This window comes from Tasmannia lanceolata, unplaced genomic scaffold, assembly GCF_043159265.1.
Source record: "Tasmannia lanceolata isolate RefF3 unplaced genomic scaffold, GAP_Taslan_0.1 ptg000007l, whole genome shotgun sequence".
Lineage (NCBI taxonomy): Eukaryota > Viridiplantae > Streptophyta > Magnoliopsida > Canellales > Winteraceae > Tasmannia > Tasmannia lanceolata.
This window is the reverse complement of record NW_027518684.1, coordinates 9,903,357-9,917,654: the sequence shown is the minus strand read 5'-3', so window position 1 is coordinate 9,917,654 and position 14,298 is coordinate 9,903,357. Positions and strand designations below refer to the sequence as shown.

Sequence of the window (14,298 nt, the reverse complement as noted above, 5' to 3'; positions counted from 1 at the left end):
GATTTCACCCACTGTTTTCCTAAAAATTTGCTACATCAATGAAGTAGGTAAGCTCAAGACCAAAAAAAAGGGGAAGGAAAACCGTAGGTTGATTTGTTACCCTGGGTGTTGGTGTAACAGTGTTAAAAAACAGCCGGCACGCACAAACACACAGGCACAAGGACAAGAGAGCAGAAATATATGGGTCGGTCTGGTTGAAGTATAGCTAAAAAACTGAATTGGAATCAGCCGGAACCCGTCACGATTTTATGGTAAAAGCTCAAGCCGAATTCCCAAACTCGACCCAAGTTGCACTCCTAAGCTGTAAGCATTTTAAAATGGCCTTTAAAAGGCTGATAGAGTTGGAAGTTCTAGACAGAAATTAGGGAATATAGATTATAGAGTAATGCAAAACCTTGTAATAGGCTTTGTTCTTCACATATGAGAGATAGATTTTTGAACCTTGTGTGAATTGTTTTCTATTAAAAAAATTTGAAGTCCTAAATAAAAGCGTGATTCATGGAATTTTGGAAACACGGGTGAACTACCACCAACCAAACCAAAGGTGTGCTTAAGAACAAAATCTGGAAGACAGATCACTAATTTTAAAATTTAATTAGAGGCTCCTGCACAATAATAAGCCGCTTGTTCTACTATGATACCAAGCACCGAAACTTGTTAGTGAAATACACTAGACCAATCTTGCCAATGCAAAAGGGTTCTACCATAAAAAAGACTTCAAATCACGAACCCAAACAAGTTTGTTCTCAGACTTTTTCCTGCAGTAAGTGCAGGGAAGAGAAACTCGATTTCCAAAGAAACCATTCCTTGAAGAATGTTAGACCTAAAATCGGTAACAGGTACAACAGTGATGTAAGAGCTGAGCTGAATGACTAGGGGAGCTGAGTCCTGAAGGACCGGAGTGAACGAGGAGTGAGGTGGTCGAGAGAGAGTCCTGCTATGAGGGCTGAGTCCTGCACAAGGCAAGCGAGGTCAGAAGACCAGACCGGGTTTTACTCCGGACAGGCCCTTCGACACTCAAGTCAGTATGAGCAGGAGTGAAGGGGAGATGTCTAAGAGTTTAGGGAGAGAAGGGATTTTTCGCATTACCCATTGGTCTGAGCTTTGATCCCCTATTTATAGGGAAAATCTGGTGAGGTGTCCTGGACAGGTGTCCAGGACAGGTGGCGGCCTGTGAGAGGCTGCAGCTCACCTACTCTGGGACAGGTGGCGGCCTGTGAGAGGCTGCAGCTCACCTACTCTGGGACAGGTGGCGGTCTGTGAGAGGTTGCAGCTCACCTACTCTAGGACAGGTGGTGGCCTGTGAGAGGCTGGTGTTTTCACACCCCATCAGTTGCCCCCCAGTTTTCCAAGTCATTGAGGGACTTGGGAAAGTGTGATCAATCGTTTCTCTTAATGGGTAGGCATTGTCTGGGAGTGAGTCAGAAAATTAAGTTCAGAAATCCAGTCCGGAGTCCGGCTGGAAGTTGAGTTCGGAGATCCAGTCCGGAGTCCGGCTGGAAGTTGAGTTCGCAGATCCAGTCCGGAGTCCGGTTGGAAGTTGAATTCGCAGTCCGGAGTCCGGCTGGAAGTTGAGTTCGCAGATCCAGTCCGGAGTCCGGCTGGAAGTTGAGTTCGCAGTCCGGAGTCCGGCTGGAAGTTGAGTTCGCAGATCCAGTCCGGAGTCCAGTTGGAAGTTGAGTTCGCAGTCCGGAGTCCGGCTGGAAGTTGAGTCCGGTTCGGACCGGACTGATTTTTGTCGTTTTGTTGAAACGCGTTATATCCAGTCCGGCTAAGGCCGGACTGATTTTTGTCGTCTTGCGGCCAGTCCGGTTCGGACCGGACTGATTTTTGTCGTTTTGTTGAAACGCGTTATATCCAGTTCGGCTTTTGCCGGACTGATTTTTGTCGTCTTGCGGCCAGTTCGGTTCGGACCGGACTGATTTGTGTCATTTTGTTGAAACGCGTTATATCCAGTTCAGCTTTTGCCGGACTGATTTTTGTCGTTTTGTAGAACGCGTCATATCCAGTCCGGAGTACGGAGTACGGAGCTCCAGTCCGGAGTCTGGAGTACGGAGATCCAGTCCGGAGTACGGAGCTCCAGTCCGGAGTACGGCTTCAACTGGACTGATTTTTGTCCTGTAGTGCTTTGCGCTATATCCAGTTCGGCTTGAGATGAACTGGATTTTGTCCTGTAGCGCTTTGCGCCATATCCAGTTCGGCTTGAGATGAACTGGATTTTGTCCTGTAGCGCTTTGCGCCATATCCAGTTCGGCTTGAGATGAGCTGGATTTTGTCTTGTAGCGCTTTGCGCTATATCCAGTTCGGATTGAGATGAACTGGATTTTGTCCTGTAGCGCTTTGCGCCATATCCAGTTCGGCTTGAGATGAGCTGGATTTTTGTCCTGTAGCGCTTTGCGCTATATCCAGTTCGGATTGAGATGAACTGAATATAGCGCAATCAGCTAAAAGATGAAATTGAAATTTGTCTTGTAGCGAATCTCACCGAGTCCTGGTCGGCTTGAGATGAGCTGGATTTTGTCCTGTAGCGCTTTGCGCCATATCCAGTTCGGCTGGAGATGAGTCCGGAGATCCAGTCCGGAGTCCGGCTGAAAATGAGTCCGGAAATCCAGTCCGGAGTTGAGATGAGCTGGATTTTGTCCTGTAGCGCTTTGCGCTATATCCAGTTCGGATTGAGATGAACTGGATTTTGTCCTGTAGCGCTTTGCGCTATATCCAGTTCGGATTGAGATGAACTGGATTTTGTCCTGTAGCGCTTGCGCCATATCCAGTTCGGCTTGAGATGAACTGGATTTTGTCCTGTAGCGCTTTGCGCCATATCCAGTTCGGCTGGAGATGAGTCCGGAGATCCAGTCCGTAGTCCGGCTGTAAATGAGTCCGGAAATCCAGTCCGGAGTTGAGCCAGTCCGGCTGGAAATGAGTCCGGAAATCCAGTCTGGAGTTGAGATGAGCTGGATTTTGTCCTGTAGCGCTTTGCGCTATATCCAGTTCGGCTTTTGGAGCAGTCCGGAGCTTATCAGTCCGGATTTTGGAGCAGTCCGGAGCTTATCAGTGCGGATTTTGTCAGTCCGGAGCTTGGAGCAGTCCGGATTTTGTAGCAGTCCGGAGCTTATCAGTCCGGATTTTGTAGCAGTCCGGAGCTTATTAGTCCGAATTTTGTCGTGTAGCTAGACGCGTCATATCCAGTCTGGCTTGAGCCGGACTGGTTTTTGTCATTTTGTAGAACGCGTCATATCCAGTCCGGCTTGGGCCGGACTGATTTTTGTCGTCTTGCGCCCAGTCCGGTTCGGACCGGACTGGTTTTTGTCGTTTTGTTGAAACGCGTTATTTCCAGTCTGGCTGGAGATGACCAAGTTTATTGAACTTGGGTTTTTGCAAGGGTTTGGTTTTCTGCCCGGGCCCGTTTCTGACTAGAAGTGCGCTTCCGATCTTTGTGGAGACGAGCCGTGGCGAACCAAGTAGCGAGTACCCAGTTTTAGCGAACTGGGTTTCCAAGTAATGAGTACCCAAGTTTAAGAACTGGGTTTCCAGTGAGTACCCAAGTTTAAGAACTGGGTTTCCAGTGAGTACCCGAGTTTAAGAACTGGGTTTCCAGTGAGTACCCGAGTTTAAGAACTGGGTTTCCAGTGAGTACCCAAGTTTAAGAACTGGGTTTCCAGTGAGTACCAGAGTTTAAGAACTGGGTTTCCAGTGAGTACCCGAGTTTAAGAACTGGGTTTCCAGTGAGTACCCGAGTTTTAGCGAACTGGGTTTCCAGATACAAGTACCCAAGTTTTATGAACTGGGTTTCCAAATATAAGAGGAAATCTGAATCTGCAAAAGAATTATTTATTCATATTAACATAAACTTAATTTACAAAATCACCTCTCATGCCGGGCGGTACGACTACCGATAATATTTTGCGGAGGTCTTCGGCGGGTTCAGTCACCCTGAGTTCGTCCCATACATCGAGTAGTTCGATTGGCAGTGATTCCACTGCATTTTTGCCTTTGAGGGCCATCTCGTAGCACTCCCTGGATTGGGGTTGATCTCCTCGAACTTCTCCCACGCCGTTGGGGGTTATGAACTTCATCTTTTGGTGATAAGCCGAAGCCACTGCACGAATCAGGTTCTGCCCAGGCCGTCCTAGGATAGCATTATAGACCGAAGTGGCCCTTACTACCAGGAAGTTGACCATGGCGAATGCTTGACGAGGTGGGTCTCCGACAAGAACGGGGAGCTCAATCTGCCCCACTACTTTCACGACCTCTCCGGAGAAGCCAAATAGGTCTGAGTTCGCCGGCTTCAAACGGTCGTCGCATATCATCATTTTCTCAAAGGCGTGGTAGTATAGAATGTCCGCTGAGCTCCCATTGTCCACGAGAATTTTCTTCACCTCCCAGTTGGCAACGAGCATGGTTAAAACTAGTGCATCGTCGTGGGGCAGGATAAGGTTATCCAGATCTGCATCTGAGAAGGAGATCTCATTCTCCGTTCTAGTCTTTTTGCTGGTTGTGTGCACAACGTTAACTCGTCGCGCATATGCTTTGCGAGCAGCGGAGGATGTGCCCCCAGCGGCAGGCCCACCCATGATTGTGCCAATGACCCCCCTTGGCTGAGGCCGGGGTGCCTCAGGCTGCGCAATGGCCAGCTGAGGGGTTTTGTCCCGAGCAGGGGGCTGCTGTGATCTGCGAGGGCTGCGGCCCTGCGGGCTTTTTCCTCTGCGCTCTGTGTTGCGGCCGTCAGTTCGGATATACTTTTTCAAATATCCGCGGCTGATGAGCTGCTCAATTTCTTCTTTGAGTTGCCAACACTCATCCGTGTCGTGACCGTGGTCCTTGTGGAACCGACAGTATTTTGATGGATCTCTACGGTTTCCTTTGGAGATCATTCTAGCGGGCCACTTCACGAATTCCTCTTCGCTGATTGCAGCCAATATATGTTTCCTGGAGGTATTGAGAAGCGTGAAGTTTTCCTCTCTTCTTTGCGGAGGCGGAGACTTCTCTCTTCTGGGAGGTTTATCCTCCCTACGCTGCTTGGCGGGATTTTTCTCCTCAGAGGTTATCCTCCGATTTGAGTTAAGAGCTGCCAGTGTCTCTTCCACCGTGATGTACTCCTCTGCCCCGGTCATGAGATCTGCCAGTGAGAACCCTCTGGGTGCTGGGGCACCCAGAACATCATCAGTGAATGGCGTCCTGCTTGAGAACGCCCTGGAGACGGGCCGGCCCTGGTCCTTCGCCAGTTCCTCTATCCGATGATCCATCTCCTCCATTCTCTGTAGCAGCGGATCCGTCCTGTGGTCCAAGGACCTGATCCTTTCCACAGACTGGCTCGCCGCGGAGCCGGATTGGCTCTCCCGACTCATACGACGAGGTCGGCGTTTCGCTGGTGGCGCACGATCTTCATGAGCTCGGCGCCTCTGTGCGGAGGGGGAACGCGACCTTTCACGGTGATGAGGCTCTGTTTGGGCATGCCTCGTCGTGAGGTGAGGGACTTGTCTGGTGGAATGATGAGTTCGGCCCTCACCATAGTGTGATGACTCTCCCCTGTGGACGTCTGGCCTTCCTTGGACAGATCGCGGAGCGTCTGGGGGAGGTTGAGGGGGCACTTGAAGTAGTTGCTGGTACTGCCCAACGAGGGCTGTCATCTGCTGAAATAGAGCTTGTACTTGCTCCGGGGTGGGCAAGGGATTCAGATGTTCTGAGCGAGCCAGGCTCTGCTCTGCTGTAGCAGAAGCTGCTACTACTAGTGATGCGATTCGCTCGCTCCGGGTCCTGCGGGGTAGCGCGGTTTGGGTAGTCCGCGCCCGCGCAGTAGGCATCCGCGTACTCTTGCGTCCTGCCATTTTTGTGAGTGGGATGTGTAAGGACAGCTTTTAGTTCTGGGGTCCCACGGATGGCGCCAATCTGTTAGACCTAAAATCGGTAACAGGTACAGCAGTGATGTAAGAGCTGAGCTGGATGACTAGGGGAGCTGAGTCCTGAAGGACCGGAGTGAACGAGGAGTGAGGTGGTCGAGAAAGAGTCCTGCTATGAGGGCTGAGTCCTGCACAAGGCAAGCGAGGTCAGAAGACCAGACCGGGTTTTACTCCGGACAGGCCCTTCGACACTCAAGTCAGTATGAGCAGGAGTGAAGGGGAGATGTCTAAGAGTTTAGGGAGAGAAGGGATTTTTCGCGTTACCCATTGGTCTGAGCTTTGATCCCCTATTTATAGGGAAAATCTGGTGAGGTGTCCTGGACAGGTGGCGGCCTGTGAGAGGCTGCAGCTCACCTACTCTGGGACAGGTGGCGGCCTGTGAGAGGTTGCAGCTCACCTACTCTAGGACAGGTGGCGGCCTGTGAGAGGCTGGTGTTTTCACACCCCATCAAAGAAGAAAGAAAGGTGAATGATTTTCAAAACGACAGGCATGCAAGCACACAAGTAAAGCACCGGTGTAGTGTGGGGAATGGGAGAAGAAGGAAAACCAAAAATAGTATGGGGTCTGTTCTTGACGAGAATGGAGGAAAAATAAATCTAGTTTATTAATTCCACGGTTGGGAGCATTGTTTTAAATTTCGACCAAAATCCGAAATTTCAGATTTCGGTGGGGACCGAAACTGAAATTTTCCGAAATTTCATTATTTATTAAATGAAAAAAAGTGTAACAAAATTTCGGAATTTTGGTCCGAAATTTCAAAAATTCTGTCTGATTCGCCGAAATTTTGGTTTTCGGTGGGGTTCGGAACGGTTTCCAAAACCGAAAATTTAAACCATGGTTTGAAGAACTCCGGGACAGAAAAATAGAACAGCCCCAACATAGGAAAGCACCCTTTGTATTTTGGGAAGTGATATATCCACAGGGGCTGATGCACTTCACGTGGGCGAATATATAATTTGCCTTTTTTTAATGTCTTTGGCGATGTTGGGCAGCAATGAGAGTTTTTTTCCATGGAATATTGGATTATTGAGCGGTTGGAGATGGGCAAGTCGGGATACCATCTCACTCCTGCCCTCTCAAAATGTTTTTTTGGGAAAATAATATTCCATTAAAAAAATTCATGGCTGCAAATAATGGCCAACCATGGAATATTAGCAGGGCCATTTGGGAAAGATGAGTGGGAGAGGGACAGACTTGAGAAGGTAGAAGTGAGGGGAACATAGAAGGCCCCAAGGAAAAAAAATAATAATAATAAAATAAAATAAAATTTAAGTGGGGTATTTTTTCCAGTTTTTTTTCGCATTCTTCAAGCTCTCTCCACTCATTCCCTCTCAAGTCTGTTCCCTTTTCCTAGCTATCAAACCTCATTGTAGAGGTTTCAAATGTACGGCACAGTATAGATACCTCTGCGAATTGGAGGGTTAGAATCATCCTATGGAGAAGATATTTGGGCACATCCCATCTATGAAAAAAGGCCCATCTAATTAACGGTTTGAATCAGCCAAACAAAGTGCGCCCACTGTAATTTCTCGACGCTTAGCATGCCAGATTACTTCAGCCCACCTTTTGGAACCGGTAAGAGATGGTCACACCTTGAGAATGATCCGAACCCTTATGCTTTGAGTACCAAACAAATCAAAAGGATTAGGAAATAGCAACATCATAACCGGTAGAAGCAAGCCATCCACCATTTCCCTCATGTGCCTTTGCATGCTGCAAGTACTTTCAGGTTCTGTTCACTTGCGTTCCCTTAGAAAGCAAATCTCCGGAAAACAGCCTGTTTTTTCCTTGACAAGACCTTGAGAAGACAGAATTCTAATGCTCACTTGCTTCCCAGTGAAAATATAATTTACACATGTGGAATTTTTGCAATAAGTCAGAAAATGACATGAAAAAATCCATTTCCCCCCTTATAGGGATTTCATTTCCGACCAAAAACACACGATTTCGTTTCCCTGAAAAACTAGTGCAAAATGAAGGGGAAGCAGTTTCTCCTGAGAAAGTGAACAGTCCAGAAACAGTCCAGGGAAGCCTTTTCTTGCACATATTCCCGGGAAACATTTCCTTTTCCTTTCCAGGGAAAACAAGTGGACAGCGCCTCAAGGGAAAACATTCAAACGTCTAATTAATGAAATTTTATAGCAACGGTTCACCTAGTCCGATGATCTAAAGTTCTAAACCATTAATTCTTTGGTCCCAGCTGTCGCTAGGCTGAGCCCTCCGAGGTCTTCACCATAGGATGATCACAACCCTTCAATATATTTGGTGTAAAAATGAACAGCTCAGAACGTTCAAAAAGCGACAGTAGACAAACCTTGACAGATTGAAAGGTTATTTAGAGTCATTCTAGAGTATTTTTGGGGCACAGCCTATCTAAGGTACGGCCGTACAGGCCACCCAATGAATGGTTTAGATCTTCCTAATAGGAGGGGTCCCACTCTTTTTCCATAAAATTTCCCATTTGTCACCTCATTATAACTGTCTTAAAAGAAAGAGGAATGATAGATGCAAGGGCCTTCTTTATACAATGGCTAAAGAAGGGCCCTTGAATAGATCCACATTGAATTCAGTTTCTCAACCGACTTTAAAAATGACAAGGGCCGTTGCATCTATCATTCCTCAGAAAGAAAACATATTTTGCAATTTCTCAACCAATACCCCACTTCTATCCAGCCAAATATTTCATGACGTGCAACTGGATTAGGAACGAAAAAAACCCAAAAGGATCTTCAAAAGATTTTTGGGAAAAATACACTTAAGACCCCCTGTGGTTTCAATTTGTGTAAGATAGACCCCCTCAGTTAGGATGATCCTATGGAGCTGATTTTTTGGGCACACCCTGTATAGTGTTTGGATTCAGGTATGGGGTTTGGTCCCACTACCAAAAACACAGTGGGCCCACATTGTTTGGATGATCCAAAGCGTTCAATTGATAGGCCCTAACCCTTCAATCTGTGGACGAACCGTACACAAATTGAAACCACAGGGGGTCTAAGTGTATTTTTCCATGTTACACAGGCAGTAAATAGTGCATGTTAAACATGTAATATTAGTTCAAAAGAGTATCATTAAAAAAAAAAATTTGTTCCAAAGAGTCTAGAAAGCTGAAATGCTTTCATAAATAGGTACCTTCTGTTCAACAGCTCCTACTCGAAGTTCAAAACCTAACACGAAGATGTTTATGGACAGAGGTCTCACCTGCATCATACAAAAGATGGATCTCATCTTTTGCTTGGGTTGGACTACCAAATGCTTTCCCCTAATCCTGCAAACTCATTTCTGCAACAACGCGGCCAACAACCTGTAAACAAATATCACATAAGCTGGCATAAAAACGAGGCCCCGATCCTAAGAAGCAGGGATACCTGAACCTGCAAAACTCAATGAAGTGGTAAGCTCAAGACAAAAAATAAGGTTAAAAAAGGTGAAGGAAAAGCGTAGGCTGATTGGCTACCTAGGCGTTTGGTGTAACATAGTGTCAAAAACAGCCGGCATGCACAAAGACACAAGCACAAGGACTAAGAGGGAAGGATGGTTTTCGTCCAACATTTTTAGGATATTAGAATACTGGGGATTCCTTGTATATAAAATTCTATCATAGTTATAATACAGGTGCAATGTGAGTGGGGTCGTTTAGCTAAAAAAATGAATTAGAATCAACCTAGGCCTGTCACGATTTTATGGTAAAAGCTCAAGCCGAATTCCAAAAAATCGACCCAAGTTGCACTTCTATAAGCTATAAGTATTTTAAATGGCCTTTTAAAGGCGAAAGGCGAATAGAGTTGGAAGTTTTAGAGAAAAAAGAGGGAATATAAATTATAGAGCAATGCAAAATGGTTTTTTATAAAACCTTGTAGATAAGCTTTGTTCTTCACATAAGATAGATCTTTGAACCTTGGGTGAATTGTTTTCTTCCATCCAATTTTCGAAGCATGGCTGAACTACCACCAACCGTAGGTATGCTTAAGAACAAAATCTGGAGGAAAGATCACTGAATTTTAAATCTAATTAGAAGCTCCTGCATAAATGATAAGCCACTTGTTCAACTATGATATCAAGCACCCAAACTTGTTAGTGAAATACGCTAGAGCGATCTTACCAATACAAAAGGGTTCTACCGTAAAAATAAGACTTCAAATCACGAACCCAAACAAGCTTGTACTCGGACTATTTCCTACAGTAAGTGCAGGAAAGAGAAACTCAATTTCCAAAGAAACCACTCCTAATAAAAAAAAGAAGGGAAGTGATACTTACACCCCTTTTGATTACTAGGGACACCCAGCACTAGTGTATCAATGACGAAAGGGGGGCTAATGTACTTGACGTCGGAAGAATCCAGTGGGTTTGATTGCCACGTAAACTGGCGCTGGGTGTCACTGGTGATCAAAAGGGGGCGTAACTATCACTTCCCAAAAAGAAAGGGGTGTGATTTTCAAAACGACAGGCATGCAAGCACACAAGTAAAGCATCGGTGTGGTGTGGGGAATGGGAGAAAAAGGAAAACCAAAAAGGGTTTACATTCCATATCACAGAACAGTGGACCTGCACACCACCTGCACAGTGAAAATGGGATGTAAGCTATATTTAACGAATGGGAGGTTTTTGTAGAAGTAGAAACCCTTTTCCTAATGAGCTACGTAAAGAAAATGTAAGAAGAGAGGACAAACCAGACAAAATGAACACAGGTCAATAACCATAGCCTCCTTGTGGCTGCTGCTGTGGTTGTTGCTGATCATAGTATTGCTCTCCATTTTGTGTGTAACCATTGCTGTCAGGGTTGTTATTCCTACTACCAGATTCTGCCTGTTCCTTTTCCCTGTTCCATTGCTCGATTTTAGCCCTCCTTTCAGCACTTCCTTCCCTAACAGGGCTCCTGTTTCTCTTTCCTCCGGGACTCCTGCTCCGTCCCTTTCTACCACGTCCAGGGCTTCGACTTCTGGCCCTCCTAGCCCGGTCATCATGGTGGTGGTCCCTCTCATCATACCGCCCAGGTCTCCCATAACCACGACCACCACCTTGAGAGCGTTCTTCGTAGCCGCGATGTGCGTAAGGACTGCGACTTCTGCTTCGGCTGTGACTGTGCCTTCGTCGATAGCGTCCAAATAATTGCCGCCTCAGTTCCCTAACAACAACAAAAGACATAATAATTTCAAGTTATCGCTCAATAAGTACCACACGAGGTAATGACATACTATGAGAGATAAGCTATGAGGTCACCTGCTAATCTTCTTCAGATGCATAAAATTACAGTAACCACCTCGATTACAGGTGTTCTCTTCATATTGCCTACATGTTGCCTCACGGAAATCCGTCACTGGAGAAAAGTCAACAATGATGGGGCGTCCTGAAATTGCCCAGAGTCAGAAGATGAGATTGTGCACGATAGATTCAGAGCAACAATACTGTGTGGAAAATAGAAATAAATGCAAGAGAACGATATAATGCAACTTAAACATGAAAAGAAAATGGAAAATAACTGAGGTCATGAGGATTATTGACACCACACAACTTGAAGAAGTTGACTGCTTTTAGTCTGATTTGAGAATAACACATTTTTGGGCAAAAATAGGAAGACCAACCTGCATAAAATCTTCCGCTCAGATTCCGGACAGCATTTGCAGCATGTTCTTCTTCTCTGAATTGCACATATACATTACCCACCTGCCAAAAGAAGTTGTAGATTAGAGGAAATAAGATGAACCTTTGTTACAATAAACCATCAGAAGCTTCTAAGCCAATTACCATGTGATCAGCCAAATTATCACAAATGTTAAGGCTCTCAATTTCCCCATACTTGCTCAATTCCTCAAATAGATCTTCATAGAAGTCCTGCATTTCCCATTAAAAAGGCATCCAATCATAAGGACGAAATAAACTCCATCAAACTACACGATACAAAAAAAGACAAGCCAACTTCTGAATAGAACTCTACTGAAGCATACAGGTCAAAATTTCAAGTATATGAAAACCATAATACACATCATATATTGAATATTTGATGTCATTTTATTTTTAATCTCTTACTCCGTTTACACTACCAGATAATAATAAATTTTTTGGAGAAAATAGTTCAAGTTATAAAATAAGGATAGAGAAAATATCAGGGGAAATTTGTCATTCAGAAATTCCTTTTCAAAGATCCTGTTTCATAAAATTAAGCAACAGCACGCATGCTTTTCCAGGTTTCTAAGATACTATTTTATGGTATTCATGACATGTTGGCTACTGAGGAATAATCCCAAAATGTCATCGACCAATAGAAATGCAATGTCATGCTGAAAATTTTAGATCAAACAGGGCTCCCATAGTATACTTTGATTGTACATGTAAAAAGGCTTACATCAACCAGCTATTCCACGAGAGAAATAGGCACCAATTTCCATGATAAGAATGCAAAAGCACTTCAAGCAAGAAAAAACTGAGTAAACAAAACCAAAAGAAACTACGAGGAGAAAAATAGATCAGCTCTAATAAAGTTCTATAGAAGAGCAAACCTTACCTACAAAAAAAAAAAAAAAAAAAAAACTTATATACAAAAAAAATAATTAATTTAATGGAAGAGACATCAGAATCGAAGGACAACCTTTTGTAAAGAAAAAGTTCACTGCAGCAAAGGAAACAAGGAAATCAAAATGAAAATCAGAGGAGAAGCACGATGAAAACTAAAATCATATGATCATCAAAGAAAGGTAGCAAAACCCAAAGAACCGGATGAAGAAAAAATGACCACAACCACAACTCGTTCTAAACATAAAGGTCTTATACAGAAACCCGCACCAACTTTGTCATTGGAAAATAAAACACACAGAAAATGAAGACAAAAAAAAAAAAAACATAATCTCAATCAAATCCAAACAGAAAGATTTAGCATAGTATGAGAACTGAAATCCATAAATCACCAAATCTAAAATCTAACAAAAGTGATAAGCATGAAATCTAAACTCGCAAAATTCAAACAGAATGATATCTACGCGCAACCAAAGCCACAAGTTAATTAGAAGAACAGCAAATGGAATAAAAAAAAACATAATTGAATAAGTAAAATTTAATCTCAACTGAAGAATCAAACAAAACGTTGTGTACAGTAACAGAAACAGATCGAACATTAAAGGAACATAACAGAACATAACTTGAACGAGCAAAATCAACGAATAATGAAACCTAATCTCGTCTACAAAATTTGAAAAGGAGAAATCTAATCTCAACATAATCAAACAAAATACAATCATAGCCAAAGCAGACACGGTCAGATCATTAAAAAAATAAAAAAATGAAATAGGTAAAATCGATGATGAGAGAATCTAACCTCGAAATGTTCCTGAATCTTGCGCGGATCCATGGCCTGACCTTGAGTATCCATACCAGGCGTGACCATATCAGGCCTCTGGTACATGTTTGAGAGCAAAAGCGTAGGGCTTATGCTCGGTCGCGTGTGAAGCCTCGAGCATCGATCTCCATGCCTGCAAGCTCCGATCTTGAAGTAGAACGGACAGTTCACACGATCTTTCTCCGTTCCGAAGATCGACGCCAAGTGTTCCGCCATAGGATCTTCGATCAATTCAAGTTAGAAAAATCTGACAAAAAAATCACCAAATCATGAGATCTGAGAAAAGGAGATCCATAAACAAGTTGCAGACTTTAGATCTGAGGAGAAAAAAGGATTACAAAGTAGAAACACTACTTTTTCTTCCGATCGAGATCTGAGAATTTAAATCGCTATCAGAGGAAGAGAACTGAAAGAACTCGGAACGATTGAGAAGTCAGATCGGATTGAGAGAAAAAAAGAGATCGAAAAAGAACGAGTCTGAGAAGAGATCACAGCTTTTTCTCGCCAAGGAAGATTGAATAGGCAGGGGTAAGGAAAATGTGTTATAGGGTTGGGATATATAAAGGGCGAGGGATGGATGAATCGAGGACCGTTGGATAGAGGCATGATAGGATTAGGTTAGGATTGAGATTAGGATTTCGTTTTGGAAAATGATATGGGGACCGAGAGTAACACCGAGCAGGGCACCTACAATGAAAATGTGCCATGTGTCCAACAAAATTTTACTTTTAATTTATTTTCCTAAACTTAAGGGTTGGATTACGTCATTTGTGAGGTTGTGGCAATAAACCGTTTGTTAGGTCCCCTGCTCGGTGGGACTCTCCGTCTCCTTAGCATTACTCGTTTGTTTTTTGTTTTTTCGCTTTCCTGTTTGGTTGGAAAAAGATATGGGAGGAAAAATTTCCCAACTTTTGCCTACTCCTCACTCCTCAGGGTTATATAAATATTCATGAAAAAATTGGGTAGTGGAAACTTTATACTTCCATACGTTGCTGGCTATGGGGTTCGAACCCATGCGCACTTATGTGCAGAAGATCTTAAGTCTTCCCCCTTAACCACTCGGGCAAACCAGC

The 14,298-nt window shown here is 44.2% G+C and overlaps 1 protein-coding gene and 1 non-coding gene across 4 annotated transcripts; both read right to left on the bottom strand.

Moving 5' to 3' along the window:
- Positions 1–8,920: 8,920 nt before the first annotated feature.
- Positions 8,921–13,769, bottom strand: LOC143881806 (splicing factor U2af small subunit B-like). Of its 3 annotated transcripts, none has more exons than XM_077385098.1 (7): positions 13,564–13,769; positions 13,205–13,472; positions 11,641–11,727; positions 11,478–11,559; positions 11,116–11,242; positions 10,566–11,020; positions 8,921–10,451 (listed from the first exon to the last, which is right to left on the bottom strand). In XM_077385098.1, exons 2-6 carry the CDS (start codon positions 13,439–13,441, stop codon positions 10,585–10,587), a joined length of 969 nt encoding a protein of 322 aa, XP_077241213.1. In that variant the 5' UTR covers positions 13,442–13,472; positions 13,564–13,769; the 3' UTR covers positions 8,921–10,451; positions 10,566–10,584. The 3 variants fall into 3 exon arrangements, with proteins under 3 accessions (XP_077241213.1, XP_077241212.1, XP_077241214.1); XM_077385097.1 differs by having other exon boundaries at positions 13,580–13,769; XM_077385099.1 differs by having other exon boundaries at positions 8,921–9,199; positions 13,580–13,769.
- Positions 13,770–14,215: 446 nt separating this feature from the next.
- Positions 14,216–14,298, bottom strand: TRNAL-UAA (transfer RNA leucine (anticodon UAA)). The gene has a single exon. It is a non-coding gene; the product is annotated as a tRNA-Leu (tRNA).

Excerpts from the sequence above, each read along its gene's own strand:
- LOC143881806 (XM_077385098.1), bottom strand. The coding sequence starts at position 13,441 with ATGGCGGAACACTTGGCGTCGATCTTCGGAACGGAGAAAGATCGTGTG. Across the intron at positions 11,728-13,204 it reads AGATTCAGGAACATTTCGAG|GACTTCTATGAAGATCTATT; the intron begins GTTAGATTCTCT and ends TGGGAAATGCAG. Across the intron at positions 11,021-11,115 it reads CATCTGAAGAAGATTAGCAG|GGAACTGAGGCGGCAATTAT; the intron begins GTGACCTCATAG and ends TGTTGTTGTTAG.